The sequence below is a fragment of the Engraulis encrasicolus genome, chromosome 20 (assembly GCF_034702125.1).
Source record: "Engraulis encrasicolus isolate BLACKSEA-1 chromosome 20, IST_EnEncr_1.0, whole genome shotgun sequence".
Lineage (NCBI taxonomy): Eukaryota > Metazoa > Chordata > Actinopteri > Clupeiformes > Engraulidae > Engraulis > Engraulis encrasicolus.
This window is the reverse complement of record NC_085876.1, coordinates 32,081,713-32,106,878: the sequence shown is the minus strand read 5'-3', so window position 1 is coordinate 32,106,878 and position 25,166 is coordinate 32,081,713. Positions and strand designations below refer to the sequence as shown.

Genomic DNA, 25,166 nt, shown 5'->3' with positions numbered 1-25,166 from the left:
GGGAACCCGACGTCTTGACAGGCCCTGTCGGCAGGAACCATTCTCTCTTTGTGTGGCGTCACGGGCTGCGGTACACTGCTCAGTACTACAGCCAATTTATGGACACACCACACAGGACACGTCACCGCAGATCCTTTGGAACACTCGGGAGTCGTACCTGGACTCTTCTGGGTCACAGTCGTGCGCTCTAACCACTGTTCTATGTAATGCAAATGCAAATACAAAGAAAAACGGAGACCATCACGCATACTATCACAAGAGGAGGTTAGGTTTGTCCTCACCTGCTGGCCGTACTGCATGGAGCCCATGCCCCCTGGCGCGCGGCCCTGCATGCCCAGCGGGTACCTCTGTGCCCCTGGAGGGCCGTAGCCCTGGCCGGGGTAGGGGTGGCCCTGTGGATGGCCGGCGGGGGGGCCCTGGCCCTGCGTGTAGGGGTTGGCCCCGCTGTATGGTCCTCGGATCTTACCCGCCTGGTCCATCGGGCTTGGAGGCTGGAGGGGAGGGAGAGGAAGAAAAAAGAGAAATGCTATCATTAATCATCATATCTATTCATCATCACACAGCAAAACTGCTGCCTTATACTGCTTTGCTCCAACATCTGGACTCTACTGTAATGAAGACGTGCACCATATCAGGGCCAAAGGAGGCAGGAGAAGAGTGTAAAATGAAAAACTCGAATGACACACCTCATGTCTTGAATTCCATTACAGCGCTTTGTCTAGTCTGCATCATTACTGGTCATAGTAATAATTAAAAAGAAATCTCAATCTTTAAAATTCACGTCAAGTTATATGTAACCTCGTTGAAGTGTGGAAAAAAAGAAAGAAAAGGAGGCAGGGAAGGAAGCAGGGGGGACAAGGGGGAACTGAGGAGGGAAGGGTGAGGTGAGGTGAATAATACACACGTTATCAGATCCAGGACAGCAAGCACTTGTCTCCAGCATGGGTTTATTTGAAGTATACCGCTGTATAATCTACAGAGCACACCACCCTCTGAGTATGTAGGCCAACCAATCAGTATAGATTAAAAAAAAAGAAAAAAAAAACCCACTCAAGACCAGATATGAGTTGAGTTTGTGGACTGAAAATCACAGCAACAGCGAGACAGTCGTACCCAAATGACCTAGTAGGCACACACACACACATTGTGTGCTCCCACTCATCTAGACAGACACCGTATCAACAATAATGTATGACGGTCGGCCACAGACGAGCGGCTGGATGAGTGATCAATGACTTACAGCTGGCTAAATATTAAATGACCGCACAGACTGTCAAGGCCTTTTCCAACAGTAGCGCGCGCGCACGCACACGCACACGCACACACACACGAGGACAAAGGAAAACACTGATGGATATGGCGATTAGTTTCTCCTGGAAGATAAAAACAAACCGGCATGCACTCAAGGAAGTGCTGGCTGTGAATGAATGAAAGGAGTGGTATGCGCGTGTTTGTGGGCCAAGCCATTGGGACGAGGGTGGAGGTGTGGAGGAGAGGGGTGGAGGGGAGGTGGGGGGGGTGAGAGGGAATGCCAGCAGTGACTGAGATAGATCCCCTGCCAACCAAGAGCCACATGTTTCCTCTCTAGCAGCTTGGGAAAACACACACGGACATGGCGCGTTGCGCGCACACACTAGCAATGAGGCAGGAGAAACAGTACACATATACCCACTCGAAATCCAGACAATGCTGACCTCCAATCCTGCTGCTTCCACATCCACCCTGATAAAGGATACACTACCATACCATTTTTTTTTTTTGAAAAACGATAAGCTTACGCGTAAATTCATGTCTGTACTTGAGTACCAATCCAACACAGAGTACAAATACCGATACCCACAACATAAAATGAAAATAAATACACAGCCTTGTTTTTTCACCTGTGATTTGTTTCATAATCCATTTTCATGTGTATGTGAATTGTATGAGGCAGCGCTTTTCTCCCATGCTGGTTCCAAGGCAACGGGACGTGACGAGATGTTGGCGTGGTTTCATGCAATAGCAGTATTAGTACCTTGTATCGGCAAGAGAAGAGTACGAGTATGAGTAATGAGGAAGTATCCACCTTTACAAAATCCATCTTTTCGTTTATGAAAAGTGCAAATCATAGTCCTAGTCCATAGTCATAATAAATACTAAGAATTTGATGATGGTGGTAAGTATTTGTGAAAAAAGGTAATGTGTGTGTGAATGGGCAGCATGAATTCGGGAAAGAAACTGTTCAAATGTATTACAAAATGCACCTTTAAGGACAAAGGGACTTTCCTCCCTCACCTGGCCTATAAGCCCTAGTATCTCTCCTCTCCACACCTCTGATCTACTCTATCCTGCCACAACTCTGTTAGGCTTACCCAGGTCCTGCCTGTAGAGCGACGTGCGGCCTGGCCAACTGGGTCTGACTGTTGGGCCTAGTTGTCAAAAAGTGGCAGACTTGGTGCAAACAATGGTTTTGAGAATGTGAGTGTGTACACATACACACAAACAGGCACAAAGACATTGCACACAAAACACACGGTCTTGGCATTTTATGCCCGTCAAAACCAAGCAGTGGCTCTGGACCAAAACTCACTACTAATTGCTTCCCAGGGTTATTAGTGTCAGCTCACACACACACACACACACACACACACACACACACACACACACACACACACACACACACACACACACACACACACACACTGGAGGGAGGCAATCTATTTATAGGCTGGGAGCGTAAAGTCAAGGGCAGGACAGCAAGCCCACCATTGCCTGCTTGTTTGTGTGTGTGTGTGTGTGTGTGTGTGTGTGTGTGTGTGTGTGTGTGTGTGTGCGTGCGTGTGCGCGTGTGCGTGTGTGTGTGTCTGTGTCTGTGTCTGTGTCTGTGTTCGGGGCAAGGAGCCCATCTCTGTAAGCCGTCCCAGCTGCAGGTCGGGTGTGGGTGCGGGCCGCGTCTGAACAGCAGCCAGCCAGAAGTGGAGCCAGGGCACTGAGGCACCACTGGCGGCCTCACTAATAAAGCCAACAGACCTGGCACCGTCTGAATGACAGCAGGTAGTGTGTGCGTGTGTGTGTGTGTGTGTGTGTGTGTGTGTGTGTGTGTAAGAATGGGAGGATGTCCAAAAGGTGGAAGCTAAACCCACTCAAGTAAAGCAGGCCATAACACAGTGGTGGTGTACTGTACAGACAGAGTTGTCAAGTCAGGCAAGACTACTGTACACACAAACAGAGGAGTAAGTACATGTGCAGCTGTACACGCACACACCCACATCGAAGAAATTAAATAAAATATAAAACACATGCACACTGACTGGAATAATACTCCACACCAGACTTTGTCTCCAGCCTTGGGCACACGCATTCTCTCCAAGTTCATGACTAAAGCTGCATGTGCGGTGTGTGTGTGTGTGTGTGTGTGTGTGTGTGTGTGTGTGTGTGTGTGTGTGTGTGTGTGTGTGTGTGTGTGTGTGTGTGTGTGTGTGTGTGTGTGTGCGTGTATACAGGGGGGGCGGGGCAGCAGGATTGTCTGCCGGGAGACCACAGAGTGCTGGAGGCTCGTATGGCTGTCCTGACCTCCAGTGCACCCCTGACCCCATCACGCCGATCACTGTCACAGGGCTGGGGGGGGGAGAGAGAGAGAGAGAGAGAGAGAGCGAGCGAGCGAGAGAGAGAGAGAGAGAGAGAGAGAGAGAGAGAGAGCGAGAGCAAGAGAGAGAGCGAGCGAGAGAGCGAGAGCAAGAGAGCGAGAGAGAGAGAGAGAGAGAGAGAGAGAGAGAGAGAGAGAGAGAGAGAGAGAGAGAGAGAGAGAGAGAGAGCAGGAGGACTCAAAGAGAACCGAGGGAGGGAGGATGGAGCGTGTGTGCATGCATGCATACACAAGGGAGACACAGGTGACGCAACAAAACAGTCTCTCCCTCTCCGTCAATCACAAGCAGTCGCCATGCCAACCGCCTCCAATTCCTCATGAATAAAACAGACGGGAGACTAAAACAGGTGCGTGTGTGTACGTGTGTGTGTGTGTGTGTGTATCCGAATAGCAGAGGAGGGACACTCCCGATACAGAAGAAGCCTCCTGCCTCGCACGTCAACAAGGACGCTTTGGTGTCACTGAGGTGCTCAGGGGTGCTCTGGCTAGGGGACTACCTTCGTTACCCAATACTCAACAAGGACAGGCAGCTGAACTTACAGAAAGGTAGGCAGTTAAATATACAGAAAAGCAAAAGACAAACAAAACCAACTTGTACTACAAATAAAACGAACAAATAAAATCAACAGCAGAGTTGCCTCGGGACCCTTTATTGGATGTTAGGATGCCCCCTTTTCCCTTGAAGAGCACCTGCACTACACTACTGATTGAGACTCAACGCAGCGCTCCACCATCTCTCGTTTTAAAAACGATTCTACTGTCCGCTGTAAACTAACAGAAAGACAAAAGACGAGCAAAACGACGCTAAGGTCCACTCTACCATAAATATGAGACTTGAGGCACAATGCACTAATCAAAAGATGCAGACCAAATGGAAAAAGTGTGAAAGGACAGGTGTTCTGCCTCAGCAAATCCTCTGCATCTTGTGATTTGAAACAACCAACAACATTAAAATCCAACCTTCCGAGATCCTTACGATACTTTCTGCACATCAAGACTGTTTACAAGAATTGCCTTCATTTTTTTAACCAGACAACCAGACAAGATGCATTTTTTTCCGCTGCATTTCAAATTCGAGCTCTGATAAGTCTGGCACTTTATCCAATGTTGCTGCACGTTGTGGACCCTCTCAATTCATCCACATCTTGTACAACAGTTATAGAGTCTGTCAAATTATTTAACAATTTCTGATTGGACGAGGAGTGAGGGTATGCCCCACATACTATGGATGACTCTTCACATCTATTAAATCACTCCAGCTACGACATTCCCCACATGGAATAATCAAAGGCCGGTATTCTTCCACATCGTCCAGTGTTTCCCATACATTGAGGAAACTATGGCGGCCCGCCATAGTTTAAATTTGGCCGCCATAGTTTCCGAAAATGTAAAAAAAAAAAAAAAAATTTTTTTTTTTTTTTAAATTTTTTATTTTTTTTTTTATTTTTTTTTTACGATTTCCGTGTTTGTTAAAAGCGATTTCAATTACGATTTCCTTCGCATTTTCCTCCTGGAGTAAATACATCCTATAGAGAAAACCACAAGTGCTTGAAAGAGAGAGGGATCAAAAGCCTTGTCAAGTTGTTGTAGTTAACTTGGGTTTGGGAGCAATAAAAAAAAAAAACCTTCCGAGAAGGGACAGTTGGGATGAGTTTACTAACACTCCCCAGGCTTTGTTTTACAGTTGTAATGAGTTAGGTGACAGGCCTTCATTGACAAGGCAGAGGAGACATCGGCTGCATATAGAAATGAATGTGTAATGAATGTGAATATAGACATAAATGTGTAATATGTTGTTCAGCCCTTTTAATGGGAGGAATTTTGAAAAACTGGCCCTGTGACCAGCACCCCTCATGTAGAATGTGTGTGTGGGGAAAAGGCATAGCCTACCCTCTTAGACCCTTTTTGTTTATGCGTTAACAATTTCACAGCAATCTTAAATTCTTATCTCTGCTCCTATTTTTTTTTTTTTTTCATTACATAGACCCCTGCATGTGTATTATGTAGCCTTATTTCTCAAAATATAAATGGCTGAAATGTAGGCGTAGGCCTATAGTTTCTCCATGCGCCAATGTCATACTGTAGTCATTGTTTTGCCATTTTGCATTTACACTGCGTGAATAACCCCCCCTCCCCCCCAAAAAAAGGCCTGTGAAAACCCCCAAAAGGCCCGTGAAAAGAAAAATCCCGGCTGCCCCCATAGTTTCCAAAATTTCTGTGGGAAACACTGTCGTCTTACAACATTCCTATCAGAGATACTCCTAGAATCTCTGGTCTTATTGTCCGGTCTCCTGTTGTGGAAACCTGTACAGACAGGGGTGAGGGCACCCATTAGAAACAATATTAGTACACGGAAGTCCTTGTACACAAGCCTTCAGTAGTCCAGGTGCAGGTCTAAGGCGGGAAAACTTGATCGCACTGAGCGAAACACATTGTTCGCGCTAAGAAATGTTTTAAAAAGAACAGCTTTCAATTAGAACTTTCGTCTACAAGAAACATTCAATCGTTTTCTACAGTAGAAATGTGCCTCGTCAGAATGACCCATGGCCATCAATTTGATGTTCTGTCCGCAACCGAAACACCACGCAGTTTAATACTGTAGTGCACATGAGCTTCGTTCTTGCCACATTTTAACATTTGCATTTCATTATTGGAAAGGACTTGTTCAAACACCCTTTCATAAATGTGTGAATTCTTGCCAGTAAAATATTTTGAGAACATACTTTTTAGGTAAAATGCATATTGCAATGCAAATGCCTAATACAAGAATGTCAATTTCCCGAAATGGACACAAGTCATTTTGCAATAAAGCTCTTCACATGCTCTGCATGAATCCACAACATGTACGTGTATAAATGTTGTGTTGACTGTATAAATAAGTTACACTGTTGTAATTGTTGTAATTGGCAGCCGATGCCTAGTGGTTAGAGAGTTGGTTTTTGAATCTAGGGGTTGCAGGTTCGAATCCCCCCAGACCTCTCCCTACATCTCTATCCATGGCTGAAGTGCCCTTGAGCAAGGCACCTAATCCCACATTGCTCCAGGGACTGTAACCAATACCCTGACAAATAATAACTGTAAGTCGCTTTGAATAAATGAAAGCGTCAGCTAAGTGAAATGTAATGTAATGTGATAATTGTGGTGTGATGAGCAACAATCAATTAAACACATCTATGCTGGGACTTCATACTTTCCTTCACCTCTCTAGTAGTACACAGCTACACACACCACATCCACGTTTTGACAATTTCATTTCCATGAATGATGACAATCCAATTCTTTGTCAAAATGCAGGACGTAGTAGACGCAAAGCCTTAGCCGGTAGTTTCGCAATAGGTTTTTAAAGCAACATCAACGTGGCCACAAGGTGACAACGATCAGATAAAGCTGAGCAAAGTGACCAATGCAATAGCTGAGTTGTGGTTATACATGTGCAATAAAAACAGTGATATCAAAACAATGATACCAAAACGAAACAAAAAGCAAAATCTATACCCACACACACACAAACAAAGCAGTGGCAGGAGTTCACTGAAGAGATAAAAATAAACCACACACACACACACACACACATACAAACACACACACACACACACACACGGGAGATGGAGTGGATCTTTGGAAACAAAAGAGTAGCTGTTAATTTATCCTGGGGCGAGGTCATCCCTTTGGCACTGAACGCTCCTCTCCTCTCCTCTCCATTCTTATTTTATTCAGCCCTTGGGGCGTATTTTTAGCTCATACTCACCATGCACATCAATGACAAGACCTTAACCAGTCATTCACAATTAGCCTACTCTTGCAGTGCGAGAGAGAGAGAGAGAGAGAGAGAGAGAGAGAGAGAGAAGGGGAAAGGGGCTGTGAGAGGGGAAAGGGGCTGTGAATCAGACAAAGACAAAGAGAGAGAAGAGGTGAAATGGGTAGAGAAATATTAAACACAGAGTGAGAAATTGAGACAGACCGAGACAAAGAGCAACTGAGATGCATGGAAGTAGCTTGCTGCTACTACTTCAGACTGAGAGAACAGCTAAATACTGTAAAATGCTAAATAAATAAAAACACACAACCACACCAGCACGCTTTATGATTGATTCAGATGCTTCACATGCTTCGTGCATGCCTTGCCTGACAGTAATCATTGACGGCGTTCTTCAAGAAGAGCAAATGCACAATCTCGACCTGTATATATATATATACCTCTGACACTCCTCATCATCACATAGTAGGAATTATTTCCACGAGTATGTGTGTGTGTGTGTGTGTGTGTACACATGCATCAGTATTCATGTGTGAATGAATGCAGGCGTGCGACTACTCGTGCATAGCTGTATCGGTCATAACCCCGGGAGGTTACAGCAGGGTTACACTACGGCAGCCTTCCCCCCTCCTCACCTCGCGTTGTTAACATTTATAAAGCTGCTAGCCTTCAAACATGAGGGCCCATTCATGAAAATGTTATGACATGTATTTATGATTTATGTTGGGGTTTTTTCTCCAACTTGAAAAAAAAATCTCTTCTCCCAACCTGTCTAGCTCTCCATCAACTATCTTTTCAGGGGTGCATTTCTCGAAACCATAGTTGCTAACCATGTTAGCAACTTGGGAAGTTACAAATGGGAAATTGCATTGCAACTAACAAAGTAGCTAACTGCTAACAACTACGTTTTTGAGGAATACACCCCAGGGCAGATAAAAGCAAGAAATAATACCATGCCGGAGATCGATCAATGTTTCAGAGTTATTATTATGACTACCAGTTAATGTTATGTATCCATGATCCCACACCTGATTCCTACCATACCTGAGGTCGACTCTTGCAGCCTTGAGGAGTGCTCTTTGGAGAGCATTGCCAACCTTCGAAGCAAATTGATAACTTGCGTATTCCTCACCTTTGACTTCATGCATGCTCCCTTGCCCTATTCTCCTTGCACTCATCACTCAAGCAATCTTCACTCACAACGGCTTAGTTCCTTTACTTAAACTGTTTTTTTATTTGATCAATACTTTTAATTTAACTGAATTTAATTTGCTGTATGAGATTCTCTAAGCATTGTACTTTTAACACCACCCAACTAAAAATCAATACAACCTGAATAAAAAAAAGACTTCAACATCAACAAATCATTATGTTTTGGCCAAATGTCTCAAACGCTCAAAATAATGCTCCCCAAAAAGAAAACATCAGATTGGCTAATGTACATTTTTTAAAGCATTTACATTTCCGACTAAGGTATGATAATAATGCACAACTGAAAACAACGTTGCAACTCTTTGACTATGACCAGGCCCGTATTATTCACAATCAAAGAGTGACTGGCTGCGTGTTGCCTTTTTGCAGAGCAGCCGCATGCAGCCTAATCACTCTTCCACCGTGCCTGCTGAATGATGAACTGAATGGCAGGGAGAGAGGGAGGGAGGGAAGCAGGCTACTGATAGTCTTTCTTCCTCCCCTCTCCTCCTCCCTGCCTCCCTCCCTTCATCCCCCCTCCGGAGAAATAAATAAATAAATGCAATTAGCACATGGCTAATCTGCATAAAGGGAAGCCCACACTTGCACTCCCAGGCGTGCAGGCCCGCGCACACACACACACACACACACACACACATACACACACATACACACACACACACTTGGCAGATCGTCTCACAGTCCTGTGGTGGTGTGTCAGAGGAGAGGAGGAGGAGGAGGGGTGGAGGTGGGGACGGCTTTGGGGAAGCGGGTTGCTTGAGAGCACGTGTGTGCGCCTCAGCGTGTGTAGTACGTGTGTTTGTGTGACACTTAGAGAGCCAAAGAGGATAGCCTAGTGCGGGCGTGGTGGTGGTGGTGGCGGGTCGCACAGATGGGCTGAGGGCAGACGATAAACAACGGCTGCTAATTTAATCCCCACTGCAACGGCCACATGGCCCATGCAACCGCACACACACACACACACACACACACACACACACACACACACACACACATATTCTCTCTCTTACACACACGTGCAAATATTCTCTCCCTTTCTAGTGTCAGTATTTAAATACACAATCCTGCAAAAAAAAAAAAAAAAACATATATGGATACATAGACACGCATACGCCTGACGCAAGCAACTGAGCAATCAGACACATCCATGTCATGCTGTCTGTGTGCTTGGTAGTGAATGTGTCTGTCTACATGCGTGTGGCCTATATAATACTATACACACACACACACACACACACACACTGGTATAAGGATAGACCGATATATATATCGGTATCGGGCCGATATTTGCATATTTTAAGTGTATCGGTATCGGCCGATACGCGTGTGGTTTTGGCCGATACGCAATATTTATTATTTTATGTCATTAGGTTTTTTTTTAAAGCACCAAGACACTTCATTTTTGTATTACTTGATTGTTAGAGTGGGCTAGGCATGCTACTGATGACCGTCATGCCGGGGAATTTATCCCATAATACTCCTCAACATCCTGCGACAACACACACACACACACACTCGCTACAAATCCCACCAGCCCTCCTCTACTACGCTACCCTGAGCATCACCAACATAACCACACATTTCGTTTTTTTTCCCTCCTTGCGCATATTGAAAACAAGTCAAATTCACAATAAGAGTAATGGCATTGTGTGTAGCAATGCTTTTAAAGTATAAACAGAGGACCACTCCGTTTTGATGCACCATGCATCAGTCCTTCAAAAAAAAAAAAGTGCAAGAATATAGCATTTTAAAAGGAACCATTATACAGTATTATGTACAATTAAACAAAAACAAAAAATCGTTTGTGACGAGTCGTTCAATGTGAACACATCGCTAGAAGTCTACCACAACACCAATGTCATGACCATTCGTCCCCTTATGTAAGCTTCAAGAGGCCATTTTCACTTGGCTCAGAAGAAGCATATTAACTTAGCCTGAACTACACAGGCCTATATGCCTGCACTTCTATAGCCTAATTATTTAGGCTGCTATGAGGCACTCTTCTCTGATTGGGACGGTTCCTCAAGGAGTAAAATGACCTTACATTACCCTATGTAATAGAGATAGGAGCGGTGTGGAGCCTAGAAAGACACAGAACATGTGCAAGAGTAGGGCTGGGCGGTTTTGGAAAAAATTAGCATCACGGTTTTCTTGATGAAAATTGATATCACGGTTTTCTGCACGGTTTTTTGATATGCGACGATTTCCCCCCAAATCTTAATCTTTCTGAGGAAAAGATCTCAAATGAAATGTTAAAATGAGATAAAATCATGAATTTAAATTAATCTCCATTTATATTTTTTCATTTCAATAATATTTTCTATGATTTATAGTTTATATTTCCCTATCCAACAAAGGGGAAAATGCAGCATTTCATAAAATAACCTAAAATCTTGACCAGGGTGTCATAGATTTTTCAAGGAAGAAGGGTTAAATGACTATAAGCAGCTGTTTTGGGCTTTTTTTCCAAGACAGCCCAAAACAGCTTATTTCGTTCTACACCTGGCAACACTAATGGCTTATTTGTCGTTCTACACCTGGCAACACATCCGGCGCGTTGCGCTGCCGCTGGACTAGCGAGTAAACAACAGTGGGACAGAAACGAAACAGACTGAAGACAGACACTGAAAACCAACGGATTTACTTGACATTGTGTGCATATTGTCTTTGAATTAAAGTCCAAATCCAACGTAGAAGGTATTTTGTCCGGTAGTTTGTGTCATATTGCGATGTGTTTCGCTCCTATTTTGCCCCCAAATCATTTCAAACAAATATAGCAATGTAGCAATGTATCTTGTCTGCCCATTGCATTTGAAAGCTAGGCTACTTTAGCTTATAAGCAGTCTTAACAGCACTGCGCACACAGTTGGGATGGTAATTAAATACAGTTAAGAATCAGATAACTGTTGTAGCCTGATAACATAGCACCACATAGAATTGCCTTTTATTTAACTTTGTGAGATCAAAGGTAGGCTAAATGAATTGAAATGTTTGTCATGATTCATCCATGCCATGTGTGTTCATCATGTTTCACTCTCACTAGCCTCTAGCGCGTAACCAATTATTTTATTAGTTCAATCAACATCTTACATTGTGGTGACATTCCCTAGTAGGCCTAGAACAGCAACAACAGTGGACTTAGCAGAGTTGAAATGAAGTGTCAGAGACTTAGAAGAATCTTTGAAAGTGTGACACGGAGTATGAAGCTCACGCACATAACATAGTAGGCTATAAACAACAACAACAAAACCGTCTCTCATCAAAAAGAGAACCTTGTGTAGTGTAAACCGAGATCACGGTTTTTTAACCGTACACCGCCCAGGTCTATGCAAGAGTCAGTATATAATATCCGTATTTTTCTGCACATCGTGTGTGTGTGTGCGTGTGTGATTACTACCTGCCACAAGGCTTCCCTATGCTACCTGCTGGCATTGCTCCCAAAAACGCAGAAGTGACTATTAGGGCCTAGTCACTCCTATATACTACCCAGGTAGCAAGCATACGTCAGGGCAATGCTTGCTGGCAACCTGGGTATCACTCCTCCTATACTATTGCTCGGATAAACAGCTATGGGCTGCTAACAATTGAGATGCCCACAGCTGCTTATCCAAATGTGTTCGCCACATAAAGTAAATGAACCAGGAATGCCCATAGCCGCATGGCCTAAAATTGATAGCCAGGTAAACCACCGCCGCCCTCATCAGCAGCAGCAGAAGCAGACAGAGCAGTTGGGATGTGGTTTGGGGATGCAAATCCTACAGGGGGACTGGCTTCCCACCAGCAGATAAGGGGAGCAGTCCTAACTGTTCAGTGGCATCAGAGCCCATACAAATTTAATTGAGAAGACTGTCATGAATTAAACAGTCTTCAGAATTGTTTATCAATATCACACAATTCAATGTTGAATGCATGACACTGGGCCTGACCTGAGGTTCAGTGGTCTGAAGAGTTAAAGAGAACAGTCATAGCTGTCCATCATCCTTTTGACCTACTGTATGGTCAAATCTTCATCAAGGAATATGGGGGCCAGTCAACTATGTCAATGAACAATGTCTTGGCAAATGACAAAAAATAAAAAACTACCTTTTCGAATCAAATCATATGGCTGGCTGCCTCTCTGCAGGTGCTGTAGTTTCAGTTTTAAGAATCTGTCATTCTTTTGGAGGGATTAGTCAGAGCGACGGCTTGGAAAGCAAAACAGCACTCTGCTTTCCCTGAAAACCCAATTCATTACATCGGCGGGACCTTATGACAGCGGCTTAGGGAGAGATCCAGCTAAACAAAATCAGATCATTTTGGTTTAACAACGAAAATCTGGGGTGAATAATAAACTGAGAAAGTGGAAGAAAAAAAACAAAAAAACAAAGAGAGAGACCTCACATCAGCGTCTCCGAAATGCTATCCATTTCTTCACCATCATTTTGTCTGCTTTGCATTCTAGAAACAACACGCGCACGCACACGCGCACACACACGCTCGATTTGGCCGTCACCAAAGTCCTCACTAGCTTGCATTCAAACACACTTGCACTTGCACTTCACATTGCATCAAACACACCTGGTGCTGAAGTAAGCTCTCTGTCAAGAAGAGCTTTGATTCCAAACAATGGCCACTGCACAGCCCCAGCCCTTTCCAGCCTTTTTTTGTACTTCACAGTCTCAACCCATCCAGACCAACCATAATGCCGTGTCCAGACCAAGAGCGAACTACGCTGCCTGGTAGCGTAGGTAGCAGAAGAAGTTTCGCCTTGAATACGCTGTATTCGCTCGAGACGCAGCATTGACATGTTTGATTCAGCTAATCACATAACGGCTCTGGCTTGACAGCCTGGGACATTCGGAGATATGAACGTTCCGATTGGTTGCCGCCGAACAGCGTCAGAGCGAATTCGCCTGCGATTAGATTTAGTTTAATCTTCAAAATTCGCTCTGGTAGCGCAAGAAGCTTCGCTCCTGGCGAATTCGCTTTGGTAGCGCAGGTCGCGTGCCCTCCATAGAGAGATAATGACTTCCGTCGCTTCGTTCGCTCCGTTCGCTCTTGGTCTGTACACGGCATAACACATCACACCGATCCCAGATACTTATCCAGAAAAGCTCTTTGTCGAAAGGGAAATGTGATGGCCAATATCGTTGTTGCCAAAGTCATCTTAACCTTTTAACGGCATGCGGTCTCAAGAGTACCAGTAGTTTTCTGATGTCAGGCGTTGGGCAAGTATGGAAAGCAGCACGCCTCCTGAGCAAACAGACCAGGGACAGATAGAGGCTAAATGAGCTAAGGAAAGTGGTGAAATTCAGTGCTCCATTCTGACAGCTGAACAGTCAATGGGTCAGAGCAGCGAATCAAATCAATTCAAAATGTTTGATTAGCTGCCACAGAAGAATTTCACTCCTCATTTGCATAATATTAAACTTGGCAAACACAATTTTCACCTTGCCACCCTTTGCTTGCCTTAGCAACACTTCGCTTTCTTCATAGAAAATCGAATTTCGCTTCACTTTTCCAAATTCGCTCGCTAGCATAGGCCCTTCACACGAGTAGCTGACAACGGTAGTTGTCGGAGCACAAGCACACACCAACAAGGAGGGTTCTTATCAAACCGACATAGGAGAGAATGATGCAGGTCAAGCTCGGGAAATGTTAGGAGACTGCAAGAAAGGCAAAAAGGACCCATCTTTGTCTTTCCAGAGGTCGTAAACTGGCCATTGTTGATGCATAGAGGAATCAGAACTCTGGAGAGGTAGGACACTTGGTAGCACTTGATGAAGGAGCATAGAAAAGTGTTGCGGACATTTAATATTTCCTTCAAGTTATATTGAGTGGACTGATGTGCACGCATTCTCTTTTTTTGGAGGTATTCAACAACCCTCAATGCGCAATAAGCTTACACATGCCACTGTGTCCCACACACCACGTAGCATTGTGTGATGCTACACGCAAACAAATATTGGTTGTATGTGGCTGCTTATCAATTTGTGGTGCTACATTAGTTGTTTTATTATGATTCTATGGTACTGCACCACAGAATGGTCCATGTATGGGAAACACTGCATGTAGCAGCAAGCCATGGTGAAAGATGGACATCTGTGTCCAGATCTACAGACGACTCTTTGAAAAACATAGATTATGATTGGGCCCTCTAGCCATAATCTTAGCCTCCATCAAGGCCAAAACCTGATCTGAATCGATGCACCCTGGCAATGTAAACCTGAAGTCAGATTTTCTGATATACACTAAAAGCTACCCTCTCACAAGCGTGGAACAAGGACGCCGTGCTTTGTCTTCGTAGATCTAAAATATTTACTCGTTTGTATTTTTTCTTCATCATCTGTAAATGGGGGAAGGAAGATGGATCCAGGGTTGAAAAGGTAAGGAGATCACTGGAGGCACAAAATAGGAAGGAGAGATGGAAAAAAAGGATAAAGAGAGATGGGGAAACAAAACTGGATGTGTGCGTGCTCGTGAAAAGTGGGTGTTGTTGGCTAGCTGAACTCAATGAGCCTTGGGCTTGAGATGAGAAACAACGCACGCTCGCACGCACGCACGCACGCACGCACGCGCACACAAACACACCACAATCCCCTCCGATTCCTGAAAAGACAGATCGCTGATGGCACGTGGAGCATGAGCAGGTCAGAACAGCTCCTGAGGCATTCACTGGGACACACACAAACACGCACAACGCACACACACACACACGGCCTGCAGGGAAAAAGGATCATTCACAAAAAAGGTGGGTTGGAAAAGTGGGGTGGTGGTGGTGGGTGGGAGCCAGACACTCACAGCTCCACACTTCAGCGGCGGCGGCACCACCACACAACCACACCACCACCACCTCCACCCCCCTGTTCCCTCGAGTCCTGACACACATGCACACACGCACACACACACACACGGCTGTGAGACAGCACGCAAAGACATTACTCAGCATTCAGACAGAGCAGTAGAGCATGGCAGAGTGTGCATGCGTTTCAACACACACACACACACACACACACACACACACACACACACACACACACACACACACACACACACACACACACACACACACACGTGGGTGTGTGTGGTGGGACCTTTCTCCAGTCGCCACTCGCCAGGCATCGCTCAGGAACGCACGTCTCTCTCTCTCTCTGAACCGTGCCATTAAAAATACATGGCGATTCATACACACATGAACACACACAAACGCTCAGGTGTAAATACACCCCCCATCGCTGTCTGGAGCTGGACAAGATCCAGTGTCACGTACGGACATAAAAATAGGCCACCTACTAAAACCAAACCACCTCAATCAGGTACACCCTCATCGCATCGCTGCAACAAATCGGGAAGCAATGAGTTTTGACTTCCATTTCAATGAGACGAGAGCAACATAAATATTGGTATTTAGCTGGTGACTAACTCCAAATTGTGAGGGCCCAAACAGCATGCTCCTTGTTGAAGGTGGTAGTCTTAATGATCCAAGGCACACAGATTTAGTGAAAAAAGTTGAAAATCCTTTATTTTAAAGGATAACGCTTGTGGGCCTTCATATTGGAGATAGACACAAGCTAAATACTGGACCTCTCGTGTCCTTTCTGAAGAGCACCTGCTTTTTCCTTCAAACGATTGACCCAAAGCAGCACACTCCTTTTCCTCATCTTTAACATAAATATTATTATTAGGCCACGTCATGACTTCCCATGAGTCAGAAAAGACTAAAAAGCCATCATGCTCCTTTCAACCTTTCCCCAAGCCATACAGCGGTGAGGCAACCAGAGCAGAGAGATCACTCGTGTCTATTGGTGCGGTCGAGTCTTCATTTCAAATGCTGACATAACAAAAACACAAAACATTTTTAAACACAACAGAGAAAAGAAACAGTTATTAAAAGTAGTGTGGCCTCCTACCAAGACACTAGAAGTTAACTCGAACAGAACATATCAGTTGGCTGATTTTTGTGCATAACTCTTGGAAAGCGCACACACAACAACATTAAGCACACAGCAAAGAGTCACGCACACGCACACGCACACGCACACGCACACACAGATGACCTGCTGTGCTCTGGGTTTCTGCTGGGTAAACCATCATCCCTGAAAAGACTCTGGGTGGCTGGCTGGCTGGCTGGCAGGCCAGCCAACAACTCTGGGCGTGTGTGGTTTATTCTGGGCCCGTTTCAGGTATTTATAATTTTGGCTCCAGCCCGCGCTGTTATTTTTGGGACTGGCCTGGACTGATGACGCAACACACACCACGACATCAGTGGCAGCCAGGAAGGATACTGAAAATATGAAGACTGGCAATTCCATAGAGGCCTTTGAGAAACGTTACACCATATATTACCTTAAAGGGACACTGTGTGAGTTTTTAGTTGCTTATTTCCAGACTTCATGCTACCCCTTCACTAATGTTACCTTTTTCATGAACATTTACGACCACCATGAAATTCTAAGTATTCATTATGACTGGAAAAATTGCACTTTTCATACATGAGAAGGGGGATCTTCTCCATGGTCCGCCATTTTGAATTTCCAGAAATAGCCACTTTAGCTGCAAAAATTACTTTACTTGGGCCATACTAGGAAATATCAGTTTATTACTTAGTAAACTATCATGAAAAGGTAAAACTTGGCAATAGGCGACACAGTTTCAATGAGCAGCATAGTTGCACTACCTTTTTTGACCATTTCCTGCACAGTGTCCCTTTAAAACAAATCCTCCATCAGAGGACAAAAATAACACATACTGAAACGCAAAAACGCATTCACAGGTTTGTTTCCGTGTAATACTCCTCCTACAACATTCATGTAACTTAATGTTCTCCGTCCTTGACAACTCAAACACAATAATAATCTCTGCCCTGACCAGCTTCACCCCATAAATATTCTCTGTGTCATTCTGGCAAACTTGGTGCACTCACAGACCTTGTAAGGGCCAGAAAAACCTCAGTCTTGGTCCAAGTCTCTGCTGCTAAAATGTTGTGCCATGACCTTAATAGACGCTTAGCGTAAATAGTCAGGTTTGCAACGCCAGGGCACGAGTGCTGAAACTAATATGCAGCTTTCAATCCGCAGACACAACACATTTAAAACACACACACACACACACACACACACACACACACACACACACACACACACACACACACACACACACACACACACACACACACACACACACACACACACACACACAGTAACAGACAGCAGTTCCACATCTGAGCCCACATTTCAGACTTTCATCGTCCTGTCCATCAACGGTCCAGCTCAAGTTCAAGGCAAAGCACACTACACCTCAAGCATGCGTGTGTGTGTGTGTGTGTGTGTGTGTGTGTGTGTGTGTGTGTGCGTTTTTCCCGCTATTCTAATATTCTGTGTCCAAGTACTAGCCTACACTGGTCACTGGTCCCTCTGAATGTTCACTTGACATTTACAGCCTTCCTGTTCGTCACCTCCCCCAGCTCTCACCCCATATAGACTCTACTACAGCTCTACAACACCCAGTGAGCTGCTCATGCGGACCACAGGGTCCTCCTGCGCATTAGCTTACATGGTGCTTTGCAACTTGCTGCTGTACAGGTCATTATACACAGCAAACATACACAGCTCATCGCTAGGTTAAAACACATACAGCTCATCACTAGGTTAGCTTACTTAAACCAGCTAGCAACTAGGGCTGCACGATATCAGAAAAAAAAATGATACTTGATAACAGCGTGCAATACCTCGATACCGATATTCATAGCCGAGTGTTTTGCTTGTCACTAATTCGTCGGTCTGTGTGGGAGCGTGGCTTTGGTCATGGTGTGCTACCTGTACATTTGTTGACATTCTGCAAGTGATTGGACTGCACAGAAATGATTTACTTGTTCGCGATAATTAAGTAATCATTCTCGCGATATGCTTAATCGCCACTCTTGATATCGTAATTTCAATACATTTTCAATATATCGCGCAGCCCTACTGGCAACCACAGCCATACAGGACAATGACATTTTTAGTAGCAGAAGTCAGGTGGTACAACCACAGCTTTAATGCCCATAAATTAATTAGTAATTGGTAATAAATATACAAGTAATGAACATGCTCTTGGATAATCCAGTAAAACAAAATCATTTAACACAGTGACTTCTGCTACTACAAAACATGTTGACCCTTACATGCGGTAATCATGAGGTCATCAAACACAGCAGCTTATAATGGTGTAAGTTATGAGTGTCACAAGATGACCCGGCACTCATCGCAATCTTTACCCAGATTATGTGACCAAATGACCAAGGTTGTCCTTAGCATGAAAAGTATGCTACTTGTCACATGAAACCAAAACATCAACAAAACGTCTGCAAACTGATAACAGACAAAACCGCTCCTATTTTAAGGCATGAATGCATGAAAAGGCTAAATAATATCACTTCAACACTGTTAGCAGGACAAGAAATGACTAAAAGTAACAAATGCGTATTCCACTTCACGTGATCATACTTATGGCACACTGAAAAGCTTCTGGTGTCAAGAGAATCAGATGCCACTCTGGCCTCCTCAAAAGTCGCCCTCTCAATCTCCCAAAACAATCTTGTAGGAGTGATTTGTGCCCCTCGCTAGGACAGTTGACGAATCAATGAGCAGGTCACACCTTCTGCTTCCCTCATCCGCACCGATGAGGCCTGAAAGGACCCAACTGGCCCTGCATTAGAAACATACAGAAGGACCATCCGTGGTGGTCCCCCAACATTGAGGAAACCCTTAGTCCAGAAAACACAGCGCCACCCAGTGGTCCCTACAGTCAGGACACTCGCACATCTGAAGCTGTGCAAAGGTACTCTAAATATCAATATAATGGCATATGAACCAGAAACGGTACTGGCTGAGGAGTCGTCCTGCCTTCTTTATTTTCCGGGGGGAGAGAGAGAGACAAACTCTTCCTTGAAATCAATAACTCCGAAGACCACTGACGAGCATCACCAGGGTCATCCCTGGGGTAGAGAGAGAGGCAACGTTTCAGACACAACATGCGATGCATGTGACCCCCTGAGACATGCACCGTCCCCAAAGTCGGGGACAGGCAAACATCCAGGCACACCACTCTGTAGGCAGGTACAAGAGCAAAGCCCAGGGCCAGTCAAATCAAGTTAGCATGACTGGCGTACAACATGTGACCGTTCCCTTCACGCCCCCTTCACAAACACTGCATGCATAGACACGCTACGCATCACATGTAGGGCACCCGTTTAAGATTCTGTATGGGAGAGGGCAGGAAAATATACAAGTCAGTTTTAGCATTTTGTTCTGAATACTTGTTCATGTTGTGCTGCAATACCACACCATCAGTCCAACAGCTTTAAAGCTGCCCAATTCACTCAGTTGCCATCTGAAATATTCCGATGACAAACGATTAAAAAAAACTTGAACTAATTTACTGAATGGGGGTGTATATATTTTTAGTCAACTCTTAACTACTGCAAAACATTCTTTGCGTTCACATTTCACTGGTCACTGGAAAAAAAAGGTTCCCAAAGGGATACAGTCTCCCCAAATGTGACCAATGTTGTTTCAATTAATAAAGTAACACGGAGCGAATGTAACAGCCCAATATTAATAACAAGCACAGTTACATTTCTCCCTGTGGAACCAGGAGAACAAAATGTTCAAATGTAGAACCAGCAGGCAAAATGTATTTTTCAGCCTCTGACAATCCTACATAATTTGACACAGTTATAGTCAAGTACTACTGTTATACATTGTGACAATAATCACTCCCTTTCTGTTCCTACTTCTTGTATGAGTGCTTGAAGTCATACATAAGTCATTAAAGATAGGACAAGGCATAGCAAAATACAAAGTCACTTGTGGGCATCACCAGATTCACTACTGGCGCACTGATATGTTTTTATTGTTAATAAACAAACAAACCAACATTGACAAATCATTCAACGCATAACTGAAAATTACCCATCAACCAGCAGTACCATCAGACTCATACACCGATACATATATTGAATGAGTGTGCCCACAAGATACATTTTATTTCTCCTTCATAGCAGAAGAAAAAACGTATTGTAGAATTTATTTTTCTACAGCAATCATGCAGCCAACTGCCTGGGGAAAAAAAGAAAACATCCCAGCCAAAATAGGAAATACCCTCAACAATGAGAGAAAGCAGAAGTGTGGACAGCTAGTCAAATGAAAGTGTGTGACTAATGCACGCATCTAGGGGAAAGACTGGGAGTGAGAGAGAGAGAGAGAGAGAGCGAGGGAGGAAAAAAGAGGGAAAGAGAGACAGTAGTGGAGTGGAATGGAGGGAGCGGTGGAGTGGAGTGGAGTGCAGTGGGGGGGTGGTGAAGGCACTTGTTGACATGGTTACGCGACTTGAATGAGAGGATGGAGGAGGAGGGAGGGAGAGAGAGAGAGAGAAAAAAAAATGTACACAAAGCAGTGACACTTGGCTGACACCTGGCCGCATGTAAACACAGCCACGGCTCAGCTCAGAGGCACAGCCACGCTGGCTCTCTCTCCCTCTCCTCCTCCTCTCCTCTCCTCACTGCTGCTTCCCTCTCCAGCTAACTCAGCTCCCCATGCTTCTTAGTTACCGCTGCTTCTTTCTCTCATAGAACAGAACAGAATAGAATAGCATAGAACACTTTCATATTGTCAGAGTATGGATGTACAAAGTATTATCAAAGACATTTATGTTTGCATTTAATCGAGCAGCTTGTACCAGAAATAGATACATTCACGGTATTACCCATATAAAACTACTACAAAACTATAAGACCACTTAATTTACACATAAACTGCTGTACACTGCTTCGTCCTCCCTCTCCTCTCTACCCAAGGAGCACTGGCTGTACCAGGAACTGTTCTCAGCAGCCTCAGTGCGCCTGCACCACTAGCCACACCTACTACAGCACTGATCTGGGATCAGCATGGGCTAGGCAGTGTATGTTATATACCGTACAAACATATACAGCAGCATTCGCTTCCCCTTCCTTCCCAGTCAGACAACAACATGGTATTGGTAAACAAGCAGACAAGCAGTCAAGTGTCCCCATGCTGTTTTCTAATGTAAATACACGTGTAACCACTCTGATTATTTTTTTGTCATTAAAATAATACTACTGCAGTGGTCTGAAAGAATGTATAGAAGAATGTTTAAATATTGGAGTTGTAAAAGCTAGTGTGCAGGTATAGAGTTGTCATGCATGACATACAGGCTAGTTAGTTAGTGACAGGTCAAGTTTGTGTACTAGGCAAGTGTTTTGAGGACGGGGCATGTGAAGCAGTATGGTCCTCTGCAGTGCTATGTCTCCACTGCTTGCATCCAAATGCATCTGGCATATAAAAACACAAACACATTCACACAATGTTTACATGCTTTCTAAACACCAACTCCTTAAAGAATTGTTGGAATTTGGATAAACGTCACTTGTGCAACACCAGAAAGCTGTTATGTAGCCCTTATTTTTTTGCAGGCTGTGGATGAAATATAAACCTTTGCAAAAAAAATATTAATAACATCCACAATACTGTATCTAGTACAAAAAAATAACGTCCCATCATTCGCCAAGTAGAATCTGACATTTTAATTTGTGTAAACAAAGATAAACCGCTAGTTCCCAACGTTTCTCAGACACACACACACACACACGATGCAGGTCACGGCATAGATTAAGCATGCCCAAACGTTAAAAACCGGGAGAACGTGTTTGGGCCATTTTTCTCTTCCTAAAACCCCCTTCCACTGCCGCTGAGATCCACCTCGTAGGGGATTTTAACAGCATTACATTAGATGCAATTATAAATGGCCACGAGCGGCGGAGGTCTAGCCAATCAGATCTCAGCTAGCATGTCAACCTAAGACCAACTGTCTCTTGCCTTTGACAGAAGGATTTTACCTCCATAATTCAAATCCATTCCCAAACCAAAGCAGCAATCCGCACTTACTGAAATCACTAACCGTGTTTACCAGCGATTCTTTCGGTCGCAAAGCAGACAGACCACCAAACACAGGATTCCGATTAAATAATGCACGTCGGAATACAGTAAGAAGAAAAAAGGCGGTGTAAATTATCAAAGGGTGTTAACCCCCGCGACATGTGTTTAGACACACTTCACGTTGGGTTTGCTCTGACATTTTTAAAAGCCATAGGTTGTAAACAAGCTTTTGGCGACAGTATTTTTGGTCACTGCGTTGCATCGCTTCTTTCTTGCTGCGTAGCTGTGACATAAAAATGATTTAACTTCATAAAATAATGATCTACAAACTCATTCTGCCACACTAGGCTCGTGCAGACTTGATAGATCAGTAACAACGTTCCGAAGTTAAGTTTTCGTCGTCGCAAAGGTAGTAAACACCGAGGAAGCAAATGTTTAATTGCATTAATGCCGATTTTTTGCTGCAGACACAAAATGGTCCTGAAAAATCAACTTACTTCTCAATTTCCACCGGCAAGTCGAGCACGCACCCTTCACCTAATGCAGACCGTCAACTCCACACACGTCCAGCCTCAACCAGTCCAGTCTTACCAACGACTTTATGTTCGTTTTTAGTTTATAACTGCTTCTAAACTAGGTTGTGCTGTAGGAAAGCAGCGAGGCAGCCATTTTAGACAAGCAAGAGACAATGGCAGAACCATAGCAATACACTGCACATTTCTATGTGAAGCTAAGGGCTAAGTGCTGCAACTCATGCACTCGGGAGTGAAGAGAAGCCTCTCAAAAGTAACAGAAAGTTTACCTGGTTCCTGCTTAGTGGTTGTCCCGAGTTTCCAGGGCTCATTGGGGATTGATGGTGGCCTCTTTGTTGCCAAGCCGGGTGGCCCCCACCATACTGACTACTGCTACCCATGTCTACTGGTCCCTTGCTAGCACTCTCTGGGCTGTTGTAGTCACTTGGAGGATAGTTTTGGTAGCTCCTTGCAGGGCTTGGTGAGGTTAGTAGCTGGTTAAGTGTTGGGGTAGATGTTGGCTGAGGGTTCCCCATGTTATATCTCTGATTGTTGTTGTAGGAAGCTACCATAGGTGTAGTTCCCCCAGTTGGCTGTTGCTTGCCTGGCTGCCCCCCAGCACTCGGGGGCTGGTTGTTGCGCGGGGAACTCATGCCGTAGCCTTGGCCCTGATATGGAGTCCGGTTTGGGTATGGACTGTAGTTGTTGAAGTGGTTGTGGAAGCCAGGGTCGTGTGAATTAGGCGGGTATGGGTCCATCATGCTGCCTGGTTGCACTGCCGGTCCCGCTGCAGCTGCCATGCCAGGGCTTTGTTGTCCGCCATGTTGATGAAAAGGGGCTCGGTTATAGGGCTGGTTGTAACCGTAAGGTGGTGGAGGAAAAGTACCCGGGTGGTGGTGGCCCATACCCGGGTGAGCATTACCTTCAGCGCCCCCTGAATCATTCTGGTTATTATTATTGTTCACCCTAGCCGAATTCCCGGTCCCGTTCTTCATGTCAGGATCCCCTCCTCCCCCTACATTTCCACCGTCGGCCCCGTCCTGCAGTTCTTTCTGCGCCGGCGATCCACGGTCTGGTCCCGAGTCTTTATTTTCATGCTTTTCGCTTCCTGACGACTCCTCTTGTGTGTCCCGATCCGGCTTTTTGAGTTCGGATGGCGGGCTAGTGTTGAGAGTGGCTACGCTAGCGACCTGAGCGGCCATGATATCCCTCTCTCCCCCCTCTCTTTCACAGCGAGTCAGTCACTATGCCTCTGTGTAGCATTGAATAAATACAATTATTTATAACAATGTACCCGTGTCCCGGATCATTCCCCCTACCTCCGGAGCGAGTCCGGCCTCCACTCCCGATTCCAATTCAAATAAAAAAGTTCCTGGAACCAAATAAATACAAATCCAGGGAATGAAACTAACCGACACAAAATGTGAGGGGGTTTCTCTTACAGAACGAGAGTATGAGCGAGAAACCGATCAAACCAGCACGAGGCTCCGCGAGACACAGCCATTTTACTGAGGCGCATAGTCAGACGCAAAACACGGAACGGAGCCAAAGGGCAACGGAGCAGGATGTAGAGCAGGACATGTAATGTTTCATGCTGAAACAGTAACTTGGCCTGTTTTGTGGTAATTATATGAATGTTAAAGGCACATTTATATGTAGTCTACCAGCTACATTTAAACAATGACAATAGCCTATCAATATCAATGACAATAGCCTTAAACAATGGAATGGCCTATGTGTTGTGAATTTCAAGCTAGTTTACAGGGCGTTAATACAGCTTTAGGCGCTAACAGAAATCCCACAAGTTCATGGTTCAAGCTCAATGAAAAGCCTGCACCAGTCCAGACTGTCTCTTTTGCATGTGGCGTGACCAAATGAGAGGAGTAGGCTAGCTGCTGCATTTGGCTTGATCTGGGAGGACGAAAGCATGCAATTATGTCTGTGTAAGAGATATAGGGAAGCCTTAAATGGAAATTCAAAGAATTATATTTGTATATATATACATTAAAAAACATTTGGTATGCTATAGCCTAGCCTACATAGACATTGTGAACCAGTTAAGGAAAGTAGGGAAACAGAAAGTAAATAATCAGATGAAAACAGCCACGCTTCCCTCTTCTGCACTAGCTCTGCTCACTCTTTCTCAC

General features: G+C 44.6%; 1 protein-coding gene and 1 non-coding gene across 2 annotated transcripts in view; both read right to left on the bottom strand.

Moving 5' to 3' along the window:
• Positions 1 to 111, bottom strand: part of LOC134436877 (small Cajal body-specific RNA 14) — a 132-nt gene extending 21 nt beyond the window's left edge. Inside the window, exon 1 of the non-coding RNA XR_010032290.1 lies at positions 1 to 111. This exon is cut by the window's left edge and continues 21 nt beyond it. This is a non-coding gene — a non-coding RNA (small Cajal body-specific RNA 14).
• The window catches only part of arid1ab (AT-rich interactive domain 1Ab), a 70,082-nt gene extending 45,350 nt beyond the window's left edge, over positions 1 to 24,732 (bottom strand). Inside the window, exons 1-2 of the mRNA XM_063185785.1 lie at positions 23,310 to 24,732; positions 282 to 491 (exon numbers count right to left, since the gene is read on the bottom strand). Coding sequence (XP_063041855.1) covers positions 282 to 491; positions 23,310 to 24,221 — 1,122 coding nt within the window. The 5' untranslated portion in view covers positions 24,222 to 24,732. The remainder of the gene's footprint in view (positions 1 to 281; positions 492 to 23,309) is intronic.
• Between the last annotated feature and the right edge of the window lie 434 nt (positions 24,733 to 25,166).